Raw genomic sequence first — 25,381 nt, 5'->3', positions numbered from 1 at the left:
GGGTCACAGATATCAAGGTATCATTTTATCCAGCTTCCTATCACCTACATGCCCATATAGACAGCTTAGAAGGGTTGATCCTACTGACAGATTCCGTTTAAGTCCAATCACATTTCTCTTGGTGAGTCTGCCATGTAACAGAAGTGGTACTGTGTAGTGCATGAGTGAATATAATATATATATATATATATGTATATATATATATATATATATATATGTATATATATATATATATATATATATATATATATATATATATATATATATATACATATATATTGTAGCGGGGCTAAAGGTTGGATAGTCGACGGGAGGTATGTATCACAGAGAAGGCTTGTCGCTGTGATGTAACCCGGAATGTTTTCTGTAATGCACATAAAGCAATAAGGAATTGTTTAGTATATTTGGGTCCGGGTTACGGGTAGCTATGAGAGATGGGAGGGTCTGGCTACCCATATACCTCACCCCTGGGTAAGGGGCATAACCATGCCTATCTATGTTTGTTTCAGGACCTGTGGTGATGTCAGAACCACATGTCTAATCATGTGACAGGTACCTGGGTGTGGTTTCAGGCTACATAATGAAGGTGTGTTTGGCACATGGCTGTGAGTGTTTTGGGAGTCTGTGAGTGTGGACAGAGATCCCTGTGTCCAGGTGGGACACTACAGACAGGAGTCTGTGTGTGTGGAGGAGAAAGCCTCCACAGTGTGTTAAGGCTCCAGGACTGGGCCTGCGTGCTGGACATAGCACAGCCTGTGTGCCTACAGACCTGAGAGAGCAGAGCTCTGTTATGGACATTGAGGTCTCATCCGTCTGATGTAAGACTGTTTACCCATTGTTCATGTTGCTATATGGTCTATGGAGCAATAAACCCGGTGAACTTTTAAAGGAACGTGTCTCCTGCGTGTCAGCCATTGCACCTGAGCGAGTGAACCCCTACAATTGGTGGAGAATGCGGGCAATGATCCAAGGAACACATGTTGCAGCACTGGCTAGGCTGAGCCAAGAAGAGTGGACGGTATTGACAACCGTGAGTAATTACTGACCGGGGTCAGTGAGAAACTGCTGTTTATGGGATACCTCTGAGGAGAAGAGGGATCCGGGAACCTATGTGGCCGGCACAAACAGGTAACGGACAGGTGTCTGTGTGTACTGACTGGGGTCAGAGTGGAAGAAAACAGAGACAGTGCGTCTGGGCATCTCTGAGGCTGAGGGGTGCCCAGAAACCCGTGAAGTTGCCAACGGGTGACGGTCTGAAAACCATGTATTGTACTGACCGGGGTCAGTGGAAAACTGTTTTTGGGCTGTGTTAAAGCCGGGTGTGTAACAGACCATAGTCTGTGTTATTCTGACCGGGGTCAGTGAGAGACTGTGTTTTTTTTCTATAAGCACGTGTGCAAGTGCTTGCTGTGGACCGGCGAGTCCATGTATTTCTTTTTTTCCTTCTCTGGTCAACTTGCTGTGGCTGGGCGGGGCCACGAAGACTGAAGGCGTCTGGTGGTAACTCCGCTGGGTTATGAACTTTGCTGTGGATCGGCGGGTCCACGAAGTCTGCGGTGCAGAGTCTTATGAAGTGTAGTTGCAGTTGCAGCAAAGAAAAAAAAAAAAGACATTGCTGGTTTAGAGCGTGCAGACTCTTAAAGGGCCGGTGCCAGGCTAGAGTCACATTGGTCTGCTGTGCGAACTGGGGCCTGAGAGTACTGTGGGAAGTCCACAGGGTGTACCCCAGAGTGGGGTGGTGTCCTTAAAAGTGGGTGGATTCCCAAAAACGGAGCAGTGCCCAAATAATTATGGTTGGCCAAAAAGGGGCTGCGTCTCAAAAGGGGGTAGTTGCCCAAAAGGTAGTGGAGTCCCTAAAAGGGGCGGTGGCCCTAAAGGAGAAAATGGTCCACAAGGGGGCGGTAACCCAAAAGGGGTGGAGTCCAAAAAGGGGGCGGCGACCCAAATAGGGGTGGTGGCCCAAAAAGGAGTGGCGGTGAATGCGCTGATGGACTGTTGCCGGGTTCAGTGTTAGAACAGCGCATGTTCAGAATATTGTACTGACTTTTCATCTGGCAAGATGACACAGAGCTGTTCTGGAGAAGTCAATGGAGTGTGCGTGACTGGATCTCTGGACTCGGGGAGCCTGGTGACTCTGGTGAGCGTCACACTCCCTGTCTATCTGATTCCCGGAAGGAAGATGGAAGCCCACTGCGTTCATGGGTTCGCTAGGGATTATCCGGTGTCCAGGGTAATCATTGAGACGCCCAATATTATTGCCAGCCATGATGTACCTGTAGTCCCAGACTTGCCATTCCCTGTTGTAATAGGCCAGGACTTTCAAAGGTTTTGGGACTTGTGGGAGGAAAGGGGAGTGTCTGATTGCTCAAAAAGGATCCAGAATGACCCTAAGGGAGCCCCACTAAAACAGGCGGCTGTAGTGATTCCGGATCGTGTGATGTGTGAAAAGGAGATAGCGACACCTAAGGTCGATAGTCCAGAGTTCCGGGTGACTGAAAGAAAGTGTGGATTTGACACTTGCGTAAATGGGAAATTGCTGTTCCAGGATGACAGAGTGAGAGGGGGTAACTCCTATCCAGACTGTGACTTGAGCGCAAAGGGAAAAGAGTGCAGTAGAGAGGAGCCGAGTAAAAATCACAGATCTTCATCTCGTCGCGGGGGACGGAAAAAGGCGGGACAGGTTACACCCTCTGAGAAGAAAGATGATGAGGAAGAGACAGGGTCAGGTGCAGATAACGTTATTGTCCTTGATGAGGAGGTCACTTTATCTCTGACAAACCCTAGCACTGAGGTAGTTAGTGACGGGCTGGGGTTAGAACAGACCTGTAGTAGACCCACATCTGCAATGCCCGGAAAGAGTGAACTGGCTCAGTATGATGAAGTACCTGATGCTGAAGAGATGGAGAACTCTGAAGTTACCAAGAGTCCAGAGGTACCTAAGAGTAAACAGACAGAGAGCCCAGGAGAGACCATAGAGGTGGATGCAGAAACAGGTGGAACTCTGAAGAGGCAGAGTGTGGGTGGGCAAGAGACCCCGTCCGAAAGTTTAATTAAAGAACTGGTGGTGCAACATGAGCTAGCCAAAAGAGAGCGGGACCATAACATAGAGCTGCTTAAAGAAACAGTCGAACGAGAAAGGGTCCTGAGGCAAGCAATTGAGCACAAAGTTGGTGACCTAGAGAAGGAGGTCTTTGAACTCAGACGTCACCTGTCGGTGTGTCAGGCCATGAATAGGGCCATATTGAAAGATATGGACGTGCTCAGAATGGCTCAAGAAAAGCATCAGCAGGAGCTTCTTCAGAGAGAGGAGGAGCGTCGCTGCCTGGCAGAGAAGTTGCCAATCCCCATCTTGGCGAAGGCTAAAGCAGAAGACAAGACTGAGGAAGGGTTCATGCTAAAAGAGGAACAAGACAGTCACCCGGTCGTGGCAGATGTCTGTGAAGATGAGACCCCGCTTTTCAAGAGCATAATAGAAGTACCCAAAGACATGCGAGAAGCGTGTGCTAGGAAGGGTGTGCATGAGGCATTTAGAAAGGCAGTAGAGGCGTGTAGTTTGCACTGGGCACCTGAGACTCAGCAATTGGTCATACTGTCGACTAGGGAAGTCACAGTGAAGTGGGTGGCTGTCCTGAGGGATATGCACCTACACTGCCTCCGTACAAAGCAGAGGATCATTTTGAAGAATGATGAAGCCGTTCGACGTTTGGAGCGTGAAAGGAAGGCTCTTAGTCGGCTGGGCTTAGTAGAAGACACAGTCCAAGTACCCAAAGTTCTGGTGGCGAAAGTCATTGGGAAACTTGGGAGAGTGATGCAGGAGATGGTGGATAAATCCAGTCTGAAGAGACTGAGGATACCGGCTGATGAAGAGGTCCAGGTCATGGGTGAAGATGGGATGGTTCCATTCCTGGTTGTCGGCTCCAGAGAGAGTCTTAGGAATATCCGCATGCTCCTCATAGTTTGTAAGCTTGCGAGCAGGGCCCTCATTCCTCCTGGTATCTATTTTGAACTGTGATTTCTGTTATGCTGTAATGTCTATTGTCTGTACAAGTCCCCTCTATAAGTTGTAAAGCGCTGCGGAATATGTTGGCGCTATATAAATAAAAATTATTATTATTATTATTATTATCGCATGGCATACCTAAGGGAGGTAGAGCAGCTGAGACTTGAGAGACTGCAAGTTAATAAACAGCTGCCAGAGAGGCGAAGAGGTTCTCTAAAGACTCGAAGTCCTCAAGCTAACAGAGTATATAGAGATAAAGGGAAGAACTGCTCTCCAAAGAAAGACAATGCGAGAGATCACCAACAGAGGGAGAACCGAAGGTGGCCAGAGGGAAGAGCTAGAAATAGTGACTCCTCAGTTAGCTCAGGGCTCAATGACTTAAGCGGGAGATCCTGTAGCAGACGAGATGACAAGGGGTCGTTATCAAAGGATGTGACGGAAAGGGATGACGATTGCCGACAAAAGGGTTCAATAACAGACCCTGACTTAGACAGACCGTTTGGCTATCAGGGATGACTGAGATGGGTCTCTAGTCAGTTTAGGACAAGTGCCAAGCCCCACGGCTTTAGGCAGAGGGGGAGGTATGTAGCGGGGCTAAAGGTTGGATAGTCAACGGGAGGTATGTATCACAGAGAAGGCTTGTCGCTGTGATGTAACCCGGAATGTTTTCTGTAATGCACATAAAGCAATAGGGAATTGTTTAGTATATTTGGGTCCGGGTTACGGGTAGCTATGAGAAATGGGAGGGTCTGGCTACCCATATACCTCACCCCTGGGTAAGGGGCATAACCATGCCTATCTATGTTTGTTTCAGGACCTGTGGTGATGTCAGAACCACATGTCTAATCATGTGACAGGTACCTGGGTGTGGTTTCAGGCTACATAATGGAGGTGTGTTTGGCACATGGCTGTGAGTGTTTTGGGAGTCTGTGAGTGTGGACAGAGATCCCTGTGTCCAGGCGGGACACTACAGACAGGAGTCTGTGTGTGTGGAGGAGAAAGCCTCCACAGTGTGTTAAGGCTCCAGGACTGGGCCTGCGTGCTGGACGTAGCACAGTCTGTGTGCCTACAGACCTGAGAGAGCGGAGCTCTGTTATGGACATTGAGGTCTCATCCGTCTGATGTAAGACTGTTTACCGTTGTTCATGTTGCTATATTATTATTATTATTATTATTTATTGTTATACCGCCATTTATTTCATGGCGCTTTACATGTGAGGAGGGGTATACATAATAAAAACAAGTACAATAATCTTAAACAATACAAGTCATAACTGGTACAGGAGGAGAGAGGACCCTGCCCGCGAAGGCTCACAATCTACAAGGGATAAGTGAGGATACAGTAGGTGAGGATAGAGCTGGTCATACAGCGGTTTGGTTTATGGTTTATGGAGCAATAAACCCGGTGAACTTTTAAAAGGAATGTGTCTCCTGCGTGTCAGCCGTTGCACCTGAGTGAGTGAACCCCTACAATATATATATATAATAATACACATACTGAGAATAGCACCCAGTATACAGGACAGAAGTGGTACTGTGCAGTTTATATAAATACAATTATGTACCCAGAATAAGGCCTCGCTCACACTAGCATATAACAGTAGAGTTGAGCAAAACGGATCGGACAAATTCAAAAATCGCCGACTTTCGGCAAAGTCGGGTTCCATGAAACCCGACCCGATCCTAGTATGGCATCGGCCATGAGGTCGCCGATCTGCGCGCAAAAGTCGCGTTTCATATGACACTTTCAGCGCCATTTTTCAGCCAATGAAAGAGGACGCAGAGTGTGGGCAGCGTGATGACATAGGTCTCGGTCCCCACCATCTTAGAGAAGGGCATGATAGTGATTGGCTTGCTTTCTGCGGCATCACAGGGGCTATAAAGGGGCGTGCACGCCGACCGCCATCTTACTTCTGCCGATCTTAGCATAGGGAGAGGTTGCTGCAGCTTCATCAGAAGAAGGGATATAGTTAGGGAGGGAAGATTAACCCCCAAACTGCTTGTGCTGTAGTGATTTCCACTGTCCAACACCACCTTTTTTTTGCAGGGACAGTGGAGGCTATATTTTTGGGCATCAGCTCTGTAGCTTATTGGGCTGCCCTATAAGGCTCCCTGATAGCTGCATTGCTGTTTGTACGCCGCTGTGCAAACCAACTGCTTTTTTAAAAGCAAAAATCCTGTTGCTTCTTTCTGCACAGTTATCTTGTTTATTTGTCCACACTTTTGTGTGCAGCAGTCCTTTTTATTGCTGCTATACTTGTCCTGAGATCATTGGAGGGAGATTGAAATTGTACTACAGTCCTTGTATTTTTTCATATATCTTCCAGCCACTTTCTGCCACTTACATTGTGTTGTTTTATACACTGGGCCTGAGTTTTGGTTCAGTCTCCCAAAAAAAAAGTGAGATTAAAATTCTCACAAAGTGGATATACTTCAGTCCTGTTAGTTTGTCGTATGTCAGCCAGCCACTTTCTGCCACTTAGATTGCGTTGTTATATACACTGGGCCTGAGTTTTGGTTCAGTCTCCCCCCCAAAAAAAGTGAGATTCAAATTCTCAAAAAGTGGATATACTTCAGTCCTGTTAGTTTGTCGTGTATCAGCCAGCCACTTTCATTGTGTTGTTTTATGCACAGGGCCTGAGTTTTGGTTTAGTCTCCCCCCCAAAAAAAGGGAGATTTAAATTCTCAACAAGTTTATATACACCTTCTACCTTGTTTTACAGTACCATATAACGGTTGTTATTTTGGTTAGATTTTCCCAAAAATGAGGAAGTCTGGTGGAAGAGCCTGTGGGCAGTGGTTGCCAACTGGTACTGATTGTGATGGTGGTGGTGGTGCATCTGGTGGTAGTGGCAAAAGCACAATAGCACCTAAGGCTGGAGGTGTTGAGCCAGCGTCATCATCTGGCTACACAAGGCCTCAAAGGCTCCCTTATCTGGGAGTAGGAAAACAGCTTTTAAAGCCGGAGCAGCAGGAAAAAGTTTTGGCTTTCCTTGCTGACTCAGCCTCTAACTCTTTTGCCTCCTCTTCAGTAAGTTCCAAATATAAAAGCAGCGAGTCGTCAGTGGATGCTCCCGGTCAGGAACAAGGCGTTTCCTTGTGTCCTTCACCCAAACCAAAAGTGAAGGATGCGTCAGGCGACACTACAGGTTACTCCATGGAGCTCTTTACACATACCGTGCCTGGGTTAGAAAGGGAAATTGTTAAGTGCCGATTACAAGATAAATTGGACATGGAGTGCACTGATGCACAGCCACAGCTAGATTATTATGCTGTTCCATTGACTCAGATCACTACATTGCCCTCGCAGTGTACTGAGCCAAAATCTGACCCTGATGAGACTATGGTGCCCTGTCCCGAACACTATAGCACCTTACACGGTGACACAGAGGAAGGTGCACATGACATTGAAGAGGAGGTGATAGATGACCCAGTTGTTGACCCAGATTGGCAGCATTGGGGGAAGAGGGTGCCACTGCCAGTAGCTCAGAAGCGGAGGAGGATGATCTGCAGCAGCCATCTACATCGCAACAGCTGTCATCTGGCAGGCCCATATCAGGCCAAAAACGTTTGTCAAAAACAAAACCAGTTTTAGGACAGCGTGGCCATCCGGTGAAAGTAGCACAGCGTGCAATGCCTGAAAAGGTATTCGATAGTAGGAAGAGTGCAGTGTGGCAATTTTTTAACCAAGATCCGAATGATCAGTCATAAGTTATCTGTAAGAAATGCTCAAAGACCTTAAGCAGAGGGAAGAATCTTCAAAATTTAAATACAACGTGCATGCTTAGACATTTAACCAGCATGCACTTGCAAGCCTGGACTAACTACCAAACGTTCCGTACCGTTGGTGCACCTGCTCAGAATGAAGGTAGTCAGCAATGCTAAATTGCTTCCCTCACTGTAAGCCCACGGGTTAGGACACCACCAGCAGCAAATGTGGAGGTATCGTCGAAAGGCAAAAGCAGTCAGGAAATCACAAGGTTATTGGTAGGAAACATTATATGTAGGCCAACATCAACAATACCATCACCAAGCCTCTCTCAACCCACCATGTCCAACACCACCACCACTAGTTCCACCATTTGCAGCTCTCCAGTCCAGCTCACCCTACAAGAGACTCTCGATAGGAAAAGAAAGTACTCATCCTCTCATCAGCGTACACAGGGTTTGAACGCCCACATTGCTATACTAATCTCGTTAGAGATGATGCCCTACCAGTTGGTTGAAAGTGAAGCTTTCAAAGACCTGATGGCCTACGCAGTACCACGCTATGACCTACCCAGTCGGCACTTCTTTGCGAGAAAAGCCATCCCAGCCCTCCACCAGCATGTCAAAGACCGCATTGTCCATGCACTGAGGCAATCAGTCAGTGGAAAGGTGCACCTCACAACAGATCCATGGACCAGTAGGCATGGCCAGGGACGTTACGTGTCCATCACGGCGCACTGGGTTAATGTGGTAGATACAGGGTCCACAGGGGACAGCCATAGTGGGACAGTTCTGCCTAGCACACGGTGTAGGAAACAGTTAGCTGTAGGCATTCGCCACCCCTCCTCCTCCTCCAGAAGCGAAAGCTCATCCACAGAGCGCAGTCGCACGACCACTCCATCCGCAGCTGCCAGTGTTGCACACGAGGTGTCCCATTATCGAACAGCTAGTGGTAAGCGTCAGCAGGCTGTGTTACAAATGAAATGTTTGGGCAACAACAGACACACCGCGGAAGTACTGGCCGAGTACTTGCAGCAAGAAACTCAGTCATGGCTGGGCAGTGTAAATCTTGAGGCAGGCAAGTTAGTCAGTGATAACGGAAGGAATTTTATGGCTGCCATAGCCCTTTCAGAACTGAAACACATACCTTGCCTGGCTCACTCCTTGAACCTGGTGGTGCAGTGCTTCCTCAAAAATTATCCGGAGTTAGCAGCCCTGCTCCGGAAGGTGCGAAGACTTTGCTCGCACATCTGCGGTCGCCCGTACACTCCAGCCGTATGCTGAACCATCAGTGATTGCTGAATCTTCCCCAGCACCGCCTAATAATCGATGTTGCAACAAGGTGGAACTGCACACTGCACATGGTTCGGAGGCTGTACGAACAGAGGCGTGCTGTAATTTATTTGTGGGAGGATACACATACACGGGCAGGCACTTGGATGGCAGACATGGAGTTGTCTGGTGTGCAGTGGTCAAAGCTACAAGACCTCTGTCAAGTCCTTCAGTGTGTTGAGGAATGCACTCGGCTGGTAAGTGCAGACGATGCCATCATAAGCATGAGCATCCCACTAATGCGTCTGCTGATGCAAAGTTTGATGCACATTAAGGAGCAGGCGTCTGCAGCCGAGGAGGAGGGAAGCCTTGATGACAGTCAGCCATTGTCTGCTCAGGGAACTCTCCTGGACGAGGTGCCGGATGAAGAGAAGGAGGAGGAGGATGATGGGGATGAATATTTATGGGAGGAGGATGCTTCTCAGGCGGCAATAGAATCTGGTGGCGTTGCAAGGTCAGGTACAGGGTTTTTGCGGGACACAAGTGATGTTGATTTGCAAGAAAGTGCTCCTCAACCCAGCACAAGCAGTGAATTGACACCTGGAACATTGGCCCACATGGCTAAGTATGCCTTGCGTATCCTAAAAGGGACCCCCGCATTATCAAAATGATGACCGATGATTACTACTGGTTGGCCTGCCTCCTAGATCCACGATATAAAGGAAAATTACAAAATATCATGCCACATGAGAACCTTGAGCAAATATTGGCTACCAAACAAGCAACTCTTGTAGACCGTTTGGTTCAGGCATTCCCAGCATACAGCAGCGGTGATGGTTCTCACATGAGCCGTAGGGGGCAACATGGCAGAGGTGGTAGAGGTGCACCAATCCGAAGTGGCGTTGGACAGAGGGGTTTTATGACCAGGTTGTGGAGTGATTTCGCAATGACCGCTGACATGACAGGTACTGCTGCATCGATTCAAAGTGACAGGAGACAGCATTTGTCCAGTATGGTTACAAACTACTTTTCCTCCCTTATCGATGTTCTCCCTCACAGGTCATTCCCCTTTGATTACTGGGCATCTAAAATAGACACCTGGCCTGAATTGGCAGAATATGCATTACAGGAGCTCGCTTGCCCTGCTGCTAGTGTGCTATCAGAAAGAGTCTTCAGTGCTGCTGGTTCAATACTAACCCAAAAAAGGACACGTCTGGCTACCTGAAATGTTGATGATCTAACCTTCATTAAAATGAACCAATCATGGATTTCCAATTATTTGGCCCCACCTTCCCTTGCTGACACGTAGCTTGCCTGAAAAATGTCTTGCTTTTGGCCTCCTCTTACTGACTTCTCCAATTCCTCCATTTGCAGCTGCTGAATGTCCACCACAGGCCATTTTTATACCTCCCTAAATGGGCTGACTCCCCCCACAGGGCCGTGGCCACCACCTGGCGCAAGCACCCGTGAGAGTGCCATTAGCCTGGACAGGTGGGTGGGCCCACTCTTGGGCAACGACACTGGCACAGGGTCCCTCATAGTACAATGAAGTGTCTCTGATGGTGGTGGTGCACAACCAATGTCAGACACACCGTCGTAATATGAGGGGCCCTGTGCCAGTACCACCGCCCACAAGAGAGTGTTCCCCCCAGCTTGAACAGTGCTCTACCACTTGCAATACTTACCTCTCCCTGCTCCACCACTGTGTAGTCTGTGCTGTTAAATCCTTCAATGGCACTGCCAATACAAATTTGTTGAAATGATAGATGATAGTTAAAATATACAGGGGCCCTGGCCTCCATTTAGACCAGTTAATACTTTGCGCCTACTACCACTGTCTGCTACTCAGCAGAGGAGCCCACCCCTGTCCCTAGCTATGCCACCTGTTTATTTATGAACAATTTTTTGGCAGACATTTAGCCCCCTTTATTATTTGGGCCTACTAACTGTGTCTGCCACTCATTACAGTTTTCCTCCACTGAACAAATCAATGCCGCCTGTTTAGTCCTGTTACCACATTTGAACTGCATTTAGCCTACTTTATTATTTGGGACTACTAACTGTGTCTGCCACTCATTACAGTTTTCCTCCACTGAACAAAGCTATGCCGCCTGTTTAGTCCTGTTACCAATTTTGAACTGCATTTAGCCTACTTTATTAGTTGGGCCTATATCTGTGTTTCCTCCTCATCCTGCCCATTGCCCAGCCACTGCTAGATGAGTCTGCTGGTACATTGACCCAGACCACTACATTCCCTTTGCACTCTACACAGCCAGAATCTGACCCTGCTGAAAGTCAGGTTCCCCTTCCCGCATACTATGCCACCTTACACTGGGACAAAGAGGAAGGTGCAGATGAAAGTGCAGGTTCCTTCATCTGGTGGGGGGGCATACTCATTGGCGATGTCACTGGCACAGGGCCCCTCATAGTACCCAAAAGTGTCTCTGCCAGTGGGAGGCACCACCCGCCGTCAAACACACCACCGTACTATGAGGGGCCCTGTGCCAGTGACAACGAGTGGGCCCCCCCTGCTTTCTCAGGATCACAGCACTTGCACAGTTGAAATACTTACCTCTCCCTGCTCCACCGCCGTGACGTATTCCGCGTTTCCTGGGCCCACGAAAATCTTGAGCCAGCCCTACCCCCCACAACTTTAGCCAATGCCTAACTATTATTATAAAGTAAATTAAGATTGACAAGCTTAAGTAATAAGAATTGATGTTTTTGACATTAAAATGGGCACTGTAGGTGTTTTCCTGTCCTCCACTCACTGCCGACTTTGATTCCCCATTGACTTGCATTGGGTTTCGTGTTTCAGTCGGCCCCCGACTTTTCGCAATAATCCGCCAATTTCACCTGACCTTTGACAAAGATGGGTTTCGCGAAACCTGACTCGATCCGAAAAAAGTAAAAGTCGCTCAACTCTATATAACAGGGCTGAGTGCTCTCCCATGTTTTATGGGATAGCACTCAGCCCAATGTTATGCTACAGGGCAGTGAAGATGTGCAATTGTTTTCTCATGCCTATTCTGTCTTGTTTTCTAAAGCGTCCGATAATCGGATCACGCGCACCCATACAAGTCTATGGGTGAGTCTAAAACATTGGACTGCACTTGTATCACATCTAAATGCAGTCTGATTACCGCAGACGCACAAAATGAAGAAGATGGAGAAATTAAGGTCTCCATCTTCTCCGCATCTGGGTTCTGATTCTCTCATGCGAGAGAATGGATCACACTACATGCCACTCAGATCAAACTCTGACAGTTTGATCCGAGTGACATTCGCATAATCAGCCTGATTCTCCCGCATGAGAGAATCAACAGCCGTGTGACTCAGCCCTTACGCCTAGACTTCATAAAAAGAGAATGCATATTTTTTAATGTTTTTTGGTAATCTTACCACAGCTCGTATAGAGTTTAAAGGGCTATAGGAGAAAAATTATCAGTAATCATTGTCTAAAAATATTACATGTTGACAACATTTTGCAAATGAAATTTACCTTCCACCAGTCTTCATTTGAATCATCCAATATAGTTATTTTGTCTCCAGGTCTAGAAAAAAAGAAATCCACAAAACAAAAATGATTTATTTTTCCTTACATGAGATGTACATCTATGAGATGCATATACAGTGAACAAACGTTGCTGTTGCTGTTGTAAATAGCTGGAATTTGCAATTTGTTACCTTACTTTACATATTTATGATAATTTATTATTATATTGTGCTATGTGTTTCAATCTATCAGAGGATCCTCTCTGAGTTAAAATTTGAAGGTACAGTATTCTGCATTGTTTTCTTTTCACATATATGATTTTAAAAAATACTCACTTTTTCTTAGTTACCTCAGCCAAGAGGTAAGAAGTACGGCCAACTTGACTACTTTAACATATTTCAGCGATAACATAGCACACCTTTAGTATTTGTGTAGGACTGTAATCAAAGTGATTGAGAGCAATCGCACTACACAAATAATGTGGAGTGTTGAGGTACACTATGCTAATAATGCACTATAAGGCTATTGGAACGCCCGCCAGGGTGGTGGGGCACTTGGTACCGGTCCGGTACTTAAGGGGATGTGTCACTTTGATAAAAGTTTATGTTTGTGACGCCACCTGTGGTATTCGGTCAGTGGAGACTGACGCTGCTTAAAGGGGTCCTCTGGGGTGGTGTTATGGCAGCTAGATGGTATAACTTCCCACAGGTGAAGTAGGTCCCCAGGGCTCCCGGTGTATAGGTGAAGATGGTGAGTAGTGCGGTAAGAAATGGAGAACACGGGTTTGCAGTTTCTTTACTTGGTTTACTGTAGCTTCAGGCAACCGCAGTCCAGGGCACCAGACAACAGGTACAGGCAGGGTCCGGCCGGCTTGGAAGCAAATCCAGACTGCCTTTTACCAGGAGTAGGTAAAAGCCTTCCCTAAAGCACGTTGGTGTTGTAGTCCCTTACTGCCTATGGCTTCTGATAAGGTCCTCACAGTTCCTCTCTGTCCTCCATATAGGTTAGGACACTACCCGTATGACAGGTAAAGCAGGCCTTTTTACAGGGTCTGTATCACGACCCGGGCCCTATATTTATCACTGTGTCTCCTGGGTATAAAGGCGGACAGGTGATTTCCAATCCAGCTGTCCTGCCAGTTTCAGCTATGTCACATTAGAGTTCAGCACGGCCTCGGTCTTCTGGCTACTGGAATCTGCGCTAGCCAGGGAGGTAGCAAAATCACTGCTCTGCTCCACAGCTATTATTCTCCTAGGCTTTCTCTCTCCTACACTCTTTCTACAAGTTGTTTGTTCCTTCTGTTCTCTTCTTCCAGGAGCTGTAGTACCTCGGACTACACGGCTCCTTCAGACCTTCTGACACTCTATGTCTGTCTGCTCTCTTCTCTGTCCTCTGACAGAATCCCCCCTCACTTCCTCTCCAGCCAGAATATATAAGGGAGTTCACCCTTAATCCGAGTTCAGAGCTCCCCTTCTGGCCTGGAGAATGAACGTGTTGTATGTAAGCGATCACCTGGTGAAAGTTATCCTTCATAGCTTTCAAGCGTTTCATCACTCTCCCCAAGGGGAAAGCAATGCCACTGTGACGACCAGGACCCTGGGGCGTCACACTATGTTCACACGTTGCGTTTTTGCTGCATTTTTTTTCTGCAGGCAAAACATGCTTTCTTGGAAGTAAAAAATCAGCTGAAAAAAATAGGTTTTGCTGCGTTTTTTGCTGAGTTTTTGATGCTGATACAGTTTAGTGCCTTAGTTTTCTGCCTTAAAAATGCAGCAAAACCTGCTTTTTTGCACTTACTCATTGCTTTCTATGGGTGAAAAAAACACTGCAAAAATGCTGAATAAATTGATAGGCTTCAGTTTTCAAAAATGCAGTAGTTTTCTAATTCAGTCAGAAAAAAAAACACTGTGTGAGCATGAAATTTCTGAAATTGGATAGCTTTTTCTGGTACTGTTAAATGCAGCTTTTAATTTGCATAAATAAGCAGCAAAAAATGCAGCAAAAATGGAATGTGACATGTGAACATAGCTATGTAGCCGTTATGGATGCTACATCTGTATGTTCTGTAGAACAGATGCTAGGTGATGACTAGTAATGGCAGCCATTAGCCATTAAAGTAACAAAGTCAGTCAGTTTTCAAAAGAACCTTAATAGCACATAAATAATTCCTCCTTGTTATGCACAGTGACTCTCTTCAACATATCTGCCTGTCGTTGTCAGTTTAACATTAATGTATGACAAGTCATAAATTTAGAGGCAAAGACTAGATTTCAACTATTCATGGTTCCTTTCAGATAAGAGAAATCTCAAATAAAATTTCTAATTTTTATGGTGATCTCTTGATATCTGCATACACTTTCTTTTCACTTGTGGTCTACTTTCAATATATGCAGTAGGTGATCCCAGAAAATTCATTTGGTAGATGGTGCCCTCTTATATATTTGATACCAATGGTATGTCCTCAACTGGTTTGGACAACCAAAAGTGTTATAGCTCACACTCAGAAGAGAGCATCTTTGAGAGAAAAGTGCATATGTGATGGCTCAATCCTCAATTTAGGTTTATATTATATATATTATATTATATTTTCTCTGGAAAAGCTCCAGTGTGTAAGAAAAATACTCTTTATAGAAACCAAAGCCATACACAAGTCTAGTACAGTGCTGCCACCGATGGGATTTTCCCATCACCGCTCAATGGGATTGACAGGCCTCTCACTATAGGAAAGTCTTGTAAATCACCTACAGCAATACTGGGAGAAGTCAACCGTGGTGGTGCCAGGCTAGTCTCACATCCAGTTACAGCCTGTTTAAAGAGTATTTCTTTTAGACTGTATGCCCAAAAAAGAGTTTTTGGGGAGTTTTTGATGCTGCGTATTTTACCTATGTCAAAACTGCAGCGTCTTACAGTTGCAGCAAAGGGGATGTGATTTATAGGAAAGTCATGCCCATTTTAACGTTTTTTAACTCAGTGTAAACTGATCTGCGGTGTGTTGTTTAAATTCTGCAGCGTGTAAATTTCTCTTGCTGGTATGCTGAGTTTTCTGTGCAGATTTGGAAAAAAACAGGTAAAAAATGCACTTACGTTTTTAATGAGTTTCCGCTGCAGAAACACACTAAAAACGCATGTAATCCTCATATGACTGTATCAATAAAGCTTTAACAAAGCCAAATACACGGAAGAATGAAAAACAAAAGCAGCTTTACTTAAAACATGACACATCAAAAAGAGAAAAAACGCAGTGAAAACATATGTCAAAAAACAAGTAACCTAATTTACATAATAGTTGCAGAAATTCTGCAACATCAAAATATCACCAAAAGCTCACCATGGGAACGAAGCCTAAGGCTAGGTTCACATTGCGTTAATGGGTGTCCGCTAGCGGACTCCGTTACATGGCGCAATTGTCACAATTAACGCTATGTAACGGGTCCGTTAACGCACCCATTGACCGCAATGTGCTAACGTGTCGCTAATGCATCGCTGACGCACGTCATTTTTGGCATGCGCTAGCGATGTCCCGTTATTTTTGAACGGACCTTGAACGCTGCTTGCAGCGTCCGAGGTCCGTTCCTCTCTAGCGCAGATCGGGCATCTGCGCTAGCGGGATCGCCAAACGCGATCCCTTTTGGGACATTGCATTAGCGCAATCCGCTAGCGTATGCGCTAAACGGATTGCCCTAACGCAATGTAAACCTAGCCTTAAATGCTCTGGCAAGCATACAGACAAGCACTGATTCACCCAGTTTGGGCAGCGTCAAACTAATGACAGGTTTAACAGATATTGTTTCATGGTGACAGGGCTTGATTTGCTTTAGGTACTGGCTGCTATACACTTTGCATAATACTTTTTCTTTTTGTCACTGCTGTATTAAAGTTGCGCTGTGATGAAAAGCCTCAGCTGGTGTACGGTAAACGAGTTTTCAGCACTGTCTACTTCGAAGTTGTTTATCTGTCATGGTTGTAACACTTGGGCCATGAATAAACTGTGCAAACATTTCAGGTAGCAGATTTCATTTAGTGTTCAGCAATAGATCCTTCATCTGCACCTGCAAAATCTACTGAAGCCAAGAAAATCAAGTCATAGAGGTGCAGCAAAATTTTATATAGCACAACTAGTGATAAAAAAGCCAGAATACCATATTTCAGAAGTTGAATACAGATACTATTAACATAAAGCAGCCCTAAGAATTTTACTGTTAGGGCTCATTCCCACTTGCGATGAAATCAGAAGAAGGCCAGCTGATAAAAAATCGGATTGCATTTGGATCAGTGTTATTCTGTCATTTTGTGTTCATCTGCGTTTTTATTCCAGCTCGGATCGGATCACGATTGGACTGGAAAAAAGTTGCAGCATTCTGCGATTGTAATTGGAAATCGGATCACACCCTGCTATAGAAGTAATTGGGTGCGAGAGAAAAAATTGCACAGCACTCGGACGATGCAAGCTCTGTCCGATTTTTACACACCCATCTCCGTAGAAAAGCTGGCAATTCATGTGCCGTGTACAGAAAAGTGACAGGTTAAAATAGAATAGATAGAACAGATATGTACACATAGGATAGGTAAATATATAGATGTCAGTGACACACACATATACAGCTCTGGCAAAAATTATGAGACCACTGCAAAATGTTCAGTTTGTCTGATTTTTCTCTTTATAAGTATATTTTTGAGTAAAATGTATTTTTTTCTTTTATTCTACAAACTACTGACAACATGTCTCTGAATTTCCAAGCAATACATTTTGTATTTTTTTCTGAAAAGGAGAAATGGTCAAAATTACAAAAAAAAACAGTGCTTTCAAACCTCAAATAATGCAAAGAAAACAAGTTCATAATTATTCATAAACAACAATACAATTTTTTTTTAACTCGGGAAGAGTTCAGAAATCAATATTTTGTGGAATTACCATGATTTTTAATCACAGCTTTCATGCATCTTGACATGCTTTCCACAAGTCTTTCACACTGCTCCTGGCACAAAAATTTAAGCAGTTCTTCTTTGTTTGATAGATTGTGACTATCCATCATCCTGTTGATTACATTCTAGATGCTTCCAATGGGGTTCAGTTCTGGAGATTGAGTTGCCCATGACAGGGTTTTGATATGGCGGTCTCTTAATTTTTGGCAGAGCTGTATATATGAATATATATTATATAGATAGAAGAAAAATTGGCAACTCATCTGCTGTGTACTGTAAAATCACTGCAGGAGCTTACCGGATAGAAGAGATAGATTACCTACAGTAAATACACATATAACATATGGATATATAGATAATGACATATACAATTAGTGCAGTCTGTGTGCAGCTTACTGTACATGAATTTAATTATTAAAAGATTATTTTTCTGAAAAAAATTGTGTGTGCTCCAGTGTAATTTTCTTATCTAGCAGAGGGAAAGCCGGTGGCTGAGGGCAGGTGTTTATAGCCTGGGAAGGGGGTAATACCCATGGAGCATCTCAGGCTATTAATATCAGCTCACAGCTATATAATTAGCCTTTACTGGCTAGTAAAATGGGGGACCCCCCAAAAAAATTACATAGGGTCCCCATATATTTAATAACCAGCAAAGGCTATGCAGACAGCTGTGGGCTGATATTAATAGCTTAGGAAGGGGCCATGGATACTGCCCCCCAGGCTAAAAGCATCAGCTCTCAGCTGCCCCAGAAAAGGCACATCTCTAAGATGCGCCAATTCTGGCACTTAGCCTTGCTCTTCCCACTTGCCCTGTAGCAGTGGCAAGTGGGGTGATAGTTGGGGGGGTTTGATATCACCTTGGTATTGTCAGGTGACATCAAGCCCTGAGGTTAGTAATGGAGAGGTGTCAATAAACCACCCCAATTACTAACACCATAGTCATATTGTATAAAAGCACAGACACCCAGAATAAAGTCCTTTAAATGATAAAATAACACAGACTCTTTAACAAATCTTAATTAAACCATACTTACGACCATTCCCTCAATGCCATTGTCTTCTCCAAAAGAGTTAAAAAAACAACAATATTCCTCACCTTTCTGCAGAGATGATAATTAGTGATGAGCGAGTATACTCGTTGCTCGGGTTTTCCAGAGCACGCTCGGGTGGTCTACAAGTAGTTGAGACTGCTCGGAGATTTCGTTTTTGTTGATGCAGCTGCATGATGTACAGCTGTTAGCCAGCCTGAGTACATGTTGGGGTTGCCTGGTTGCTAGGGAATTCCCATATATAATCAAGCTGTCTAATAGCCGCAAATCATGCAGCTACGGCAAGGAAAACTAAATCTCCGAGCAGCATGAAATACTTGGAGACCACCCGAGTGTGCTCTGGAAAACCCGAGCAACAAGTATACTCGCTCATCACTAATGATAATCCATTTGACCCACGACGGGTCTAGCTCTGCTACATCCAGATGGCAGGCTGCATGGTTGCATGATGCAACCATATAGCCTGTCATCCAGCAGAGACACTGAGCAGCGTGTGCTCAGTGTCCCCATGTGAATGGCAATCCCTGTTTGAGGTCACCGCGAGCATGAGAAAGTTCTCCTGCTCGAGGTGCCATCAGACAGGTCCTGGGAGTTCACAGCCAATGAACTCACTTCACCTATAGATGTCAGCGCGAGTAAGGTGGGAAATTTTAATAGCCAGTAAACACTAATTATACAGTTGTGAGCTGATATTAATAGCCTGGGAAGCTCCATGGGTATTACCCACTTCCAAGGCTATAAACATCTGCCCCAAGCAAGTTGGCTTTCCCTCTGCTGGTTAAGAAAATAAAGCGGGATCCCTTGTCATTTTTTCAGAAAAATAATATTTTATTAATTAAATACATGTACAGTAAGCTGCACACACTGTACTAATTGTATATGTCACTGACATCTATATATCTACCTATTCTATGTGTATTTACTTATGTAATCCATCTGTTCTGTCCTGTCGGCTCCTGTTGTGAATTTACATTACACGGCTGCTGAATTTACAGCTTTTATTCTATCTATCTATCTATCTATCTATCTATCTATCTATCTATCTAACGATCTATTATATATATATATATATATATATATATATATATGTACATATATATATATATATATATATATATATATATATATAGATAGATAGATAGATAAATACAGTACAGACCAAAAGTTTGGACAGACCTTCTCATTTAACCCCTTAAGCCCCGAGGGTGGTTTGCACGTTAATGACCGGGCCAATTTTTACAATTCTGACCACTGTCTCTTTATGAGGTTATATCTCTGGAACGCTTCAACGGATCTTGGCGATTCTGACATTGTTTTCTCGTGAGATATTCTACTTCATGTTATTGGTAAAATTTATTCGATATAACTTGCGTTTGTTTGTGAAAAAAATGGAAATTTGGCGAAAATTTTGAAAATTTCACAATTTTCCAACTTTGAACTTTTATGCCCTTAAATCACAGAGATATGTCACGCAAAATACTTAATAAATAAAATTTCCCACATGCCTACTTTACATCAGCACAATTTTGGAACCAAAATTTTTTTTGTTAGGGAGTTATAAGGGTTAAAAGTTGACCAGAAATTTCTCATTTTTACAACACCTTTTTTTTTTAGGGACCACATCTCATTTGAAGTCATTTTGAGGGGTCTATATGATAGAAAATACCCAAGTGTGACACCATTCTAAAAACTGCACCCCTCAAGGTGCTCAAAACCACTTTCAAGAAGATTATTAACCCTTCAGGTGTTTCACAGGAATTTTTGGAATGTTTAAATAAAAATTAACATTTAACTTTTTTTCACACAAAATGTATTTCAGCTCCAATTTGTTTTATTTTACCAAGGGTAACAGATGAAAATGGACCACAAAAGTTGTTGTAAAATTTGTCCTGAGTACGCTGATACCCCATATGTGGGGGTAAACCACTGTTTGGGTGCATGGCAGAGCTCGGAAGGAAAGGAGCGCCATTTGACTTTTCAATGCAAAATTGACTGGAATTTATATGGGACGCCATGTTGCATTTGGAGAGCCCCTGATGTGCCTAAACAATGAAACCCCCCACAAGTGAGACCATTTTGGAAAGTGGACCCCCTAAGGAACTTATCTAGATGTGTGGTGAGCACTTTGACCCACCAAGTGCTTCACAGAAGTTTATAATGCAGAGCCGTAAAAATAAAAAATCATATTTTTTCACAAAAATGATTTTTCGCCCCCAATTTTTTATTTTCCCAAGGGTAAGAGAAGAAATTGGACCCCAAAAATGTGTAGATCAATTTGTCCTGAGTACGCTGATACCCCATATGTGGGTGTAAACCATTGTTTGGGTGCATGGCAGAGCTCGGAAGGGAAGGAGCGCCATTTGACTTTTCAATGCAAAATTGACTGGAATTGAGATGGGACGCCATTTTGCGTTTGGAGAGCCCCTGATGTGCCTAAACAATGAAACCCCCCACAAGTGACACCATTTTGGAAAGTGGACCCCCTAAGGAACTTATCTAGATGTGTGATGAGCACTTTGACCCACCAAGTGCTTCACAGAAGTTTATAATGCAGAGCCGTAAAATAAAAAATTATATTTTTTCACAAAAATGATCTTTTCGCCCCAATTTTTTATTTTCCCAAGGGTAAGAGAAGAAATTAGACCACAAAAGTTGTTGTGCAATTTGTCCTGAGTACAACGATACCCCATATGTGGGGTTAAACCACTGTTTGGGCGCATAGCAGAGCTCGGAAGGGAAGGAGCGCCATTTGACTTTTCAATGCAAAATTGAATGGAATTGAGATGGGACACCATGTCGCGTTTGGAGAGCCCCTGATGTGCCTAAACATTAAAAACCCCCACAAGTGACACCATTTTGGAAAGTATACCCCTTAAGGAACTTATCTAGATGGGTTTTGAGAGCTTTGAACCTCCAAGTGTTTCACTACAGTTTATAACGCAGAGCAGTGAAAATAAAAATTCTTTTTTTTTTCAGAAAAATAATTTTTTAGCCCCCAGTTTTGTATTTTCACAGGGTAACAGGATAAATTGGACTGCAAAAGTTGTTGTCCAATTTGTCCTGAGTATGTTGATACCCCATATGTGGGGGGGAACCACTGTTTGGGCACATGGCAGAGCTCGGAAGGGAAGGAGCGCCATTTGGAATGCAGACTTGGATTGATTGGTCTGCAGGCGTCACGTTGCATTTCCAGAGCCCCTGATGTACCCAAACAGTACAAACCCCCTACAAGTGACCCCATATTGGAAACTAGACCTCCCAAGGAACTTATCTAGATGTGTTGTGAGAACTTTGAACCCCAAAGTGTTTCACTACAGTTTATAACGCAGAGCCGTGAAAATAAAAATTATTTTTTTTTCACAAAAATGATTTTTAGCCCCCCAAATTTTTATTTTTCCAAGGATAACAAGGGAACTTGGACCGCAAATTTTGTTGTCCAATTTGTCCCGAGTACGCTGATGCCCGATATGTTGGGGTAAACCCCTGTTTGGGCGCACGGGAAAGCTCGGAAGGGAAGGAGCACTGTTTTACTTTTTAACGCAGAATTGTCTGGAATTGAAATCGGACGCCATGTCGCGTTTGGAGAGCCCCTGATGTGCCTGAACAGTGGAAACTCCCCAATTCTACCTGAAACTCTAATCCAAACACACCCATAACCCTAATCCCATCTGTAACCCTAACCATACCCCTAACCCTGACATACCCCTAATTCTAATCCCAACCCTAATCCCAACCGTAAATGTAATCCAAACCCTAACCCTAACTTTAGCCCCAACCCTAACCCTAACTTTAGCCCCAACCCTAACCCTAACTTTAGCCCCAACCCTATCCCTAACTTTAGCCCCAACCCTAAATTTAGCTCCAACCCTAGCTCCAACCCTAACCCTAGCCATAATCCTAGCCCTAACCCTAACCCTAGCCCTAACCCTAGCCCTAACCCTAACCCTAGCCCTAACCCTAACTCTAACCCTAATGGAAAAATGGAAATAAATAAATTTTTTTAATTTTATTATTTTTCCCTAACTAAGGGGGTGATGAAGGGGGTTTGATTTACTTTTATAGCGTTTTTTATATCGGATTTTTATGATTGGCAGCTGTCACACACTAAAAGACGCTTTTTATAGCAAAAAAAGTTCTTGCGTTTCCACATTTTGAGACCTATAATTTTTCCGTATTTTGGTCCACAGAGTCATGTGAGGTCTTGTTTTTTGTGGGACGAGTTGACGTTTTTATTGGTAACATTTTCGGACATGTGACAGTTTTTGATCGCTTTTTATTCCGATTTTTGTGAGGCAGAAGGACCAAAAACCAGCTATTCATGAATTTCTTTTGGGGGAGGCGTTTATACCGTTCCACATTTGGTAAAATTGATAAAGCAGTTTTATTCATCGGGTCAGTACGATTACAGTGATATCTCATTTATATCATTTTTTTATGTTTTGGCGCTTTTATACGATAAAAGCTATTTTATAGAAAAAATAATTATTTTGGCATCGCTTTATTCTGAGGACTATAACTTTTTTATCTTTTTGGTTATGATGCTTTATGGTGGCTCGTTTTTTGCGGGACAAGATGACGTTTTCAGCGGTTCCATGATTATTTATATCCGTCTTTTTGATCGCATGTTATTCCACTTTTTGTTCGGCGGTATGATAATAAAGCGTTGTTTTTTTGGCTCGTTTTTTTTTCTTACGGTGTTCACGGAAGGGGTTAACTAGTGGGACAGTTTTATAGGTTGGGTCGTTACGGACGCGGCAATACTAAATATGTGTACTTTTATTGTTTTTTTTTTTTTTATAAAGAAATGTATTTATGGGAATATTATTTTTTTTTTCTTCTTTATTTAGGAATTTATTTTTTATTTTTTATTTTTACACATGTGAAAAATTTTTTTTTTACTTTTTTACTTTGTCCCAGGAGGGGACATCACAGATCGCCGATCTGATAGTTTGCATAGCACTCTATCAGATCGGCGATCATACTTTCATCGGAGCAGGCTGCTCTGCAGCCTGCTCCGACCCGGAAGTACTCCATGCAGGACCCGGATGCAGCCCCGCGGCCATTTTGGATCCGGGGCCTGCATGGAGAAGATGCTCGGTACAAGGTGAGTACATCGCCTTGTACCGATCGTCTCAGGGAAGCACGCAGGGAGCCCCCTCCCTGCGCGATGCTTCCCTGTACCGCCGGTACACCGCGATCATGTTTGATCGCGGTGTGCCGGGGGTTAATGTGCCGGGGGCAGTCCGTGACCGCTCCTGGCACATAGTGCCGGATGTCAGCTGCGATAGGCAGCTGACACCCGGCCGCGATCGGCCGTGCTCCCTCCGTGAGCGCGGCCGATCGGCTATGACGTACTATCCCGTCGGTGGGAATTAAGGCCCACCCCATCTCGACGGGATAGTACGTCATATGGGATTAAGGGGTTAAAGATTTTTCTGCATTTTCATGACTATGAAAACTGTACATTCACCCTGAAGACATCAAAACTATGAATTAACACATGTGGAATTATATACTTAACAAAAAAGTGTGAAAGAACTGAAATTATGTCTTATAGTCTAGGTTCTTCAAAGTAGCCACCTTTTGCTTTGATGACTGCTTTGCTTGCATAAACTTATCCTAAGAAGCAGAGGTGACTCTTGGTCTTCCTTTCCTGGGGTGGTCCTCATGTGAGCCAGTTTCTTTGTAGCGCTTGATGGTTTTTGCCACTGCACTTGGGGACACTTTCAAAGTTTTCCCAATTTTTTAGACTGGGATGGACTCTACATGCATGGTTCCCACTGTGAAGCATGGAGGAGGAGATGTGATGGTGTGGGGGTGCTTTGCTGGTGACACTGTTGGGGATTTATTCAAAATTGAAGGCATACTGAACCAGCATGGTTACCACAGCATCTTGCAGCGGCATGCTATTCCATCCGGTTTGCGTTTAGTTGGACCATCATTTATCATCATTTATTTTTCAACAGGACAATGACCTCAAACACACCTCCAGGCTGTGTAAGGGCTATTTGACTAAGAAGGAGAGTGATGGGGTGCTACGCCAGATGACCTGGCCTCCACAGTCACCAGACCTGAACCCAATCGAGATGGTTTGGGGTGAGCTGGACCGCAGAGTGAAGGCAAAAGGGCCAAGAAGTGCTAAGCATCTCTGGGAACTCCTTCAAGATTGTTGGAAGACCATTCCCGGTGACTACCTCTTGAAGCTCATCAAGAGAATGCCAAAAGTGTGCAAAGCAGTCATCAAAGCAAAAGGTGGCTACTTTGAAGAACCCAGAATGTAAGACATAATTTCAGTTGTTTCACACTTTTTTGTTAAGTATATAATTCCACATGTGTTAATTCATAGTTTTGATGCCTTCAGTGTGAATGTACAATTTTCATAGTCATGAAAATACAGAAAAATCTTTAAATGAGAAGGTGTAAACAATGTATAATGAACAGGGCTCCACCCAGGTGTAAAAGTCTTCAAGATAAACTTTATTAAGCCATGGTTCAATAGCGACGTTTCGACCACAACATGGTCTTTGTCAAGCATTTTGGTCTGGCGATATCCAGGACGGTTCCCTGGATGTGGAACGGGCGCCCCAGAAGCAGTGAGTGCTGTCAGCCTTTTTTGCTTTTTTCCATAAATGAGAAGGTGTGTCCAAACTTTTGGTCTGTACTGTATATATATATATATATATATATATATATATATATATATATACTATATAATTGTCTAAGGGTCACTTCCGTCTTCCTGTCTGTCTTTCTGTCTGTCTGTCACAGATATTCATTGGTCGCGGCCTCTGTCTGTCATGTAATCCAAGTCGCTGATTGGTCGTGGCAAAAAAGCCATGACCAATCAGCGATGGGCACAGTCCAGCGGAAAAATGGCCGCTCCTTCCTCCCCGCAGTCAATGCCCGCTCCGTACTCCCCTCCAGTCTGCCCTC

At 44.2% G+C, this 25,381-nt stretch overlaps 1 protein-coding gene across 1 annotated transcript in view; it reads right to left on the bottom strand.

The window, feature by feature from the left end:
- Positions 1–25,381, bottom strand: part of STAC (SH3 and cysteine rich domain) — a 721,335-nt gene that overhangs the window by 70,493 nt on the left and 625,461 nt on the right. The window contains exon 9 of the mRNA XM_077269325.1: positions 12,483–12,534. Within this exon, the coding sequence (XP_077125440.1) occupies positions 12,483–12,534 (52 nt within the window). The remainder of the gene's footprint in view (positions 1–12,482; positions 12,535–25,381) is intronic.

Source organism: Ranitomeya variabilis, chromosome 6 (genome assembly GCF_051348905.1).
Source record: "Ranitomeya variabilis isolate aRanVar5 chromosome 6, aRanVar5.hap1, whole genome shotgun sequence".
Classification (NCBI taxonomy): domain Eukaryota; kingdom Metazoa; phylum Chordata; class Amphibia; order Anura; family Dendrobatidae; genus Ranitomeya; species Ranitomeya variabilis.
Note: the sequence above shows the minus strand (reverse complement) of the source record. Positions and strands in the feature narration are given on the sequence as shown.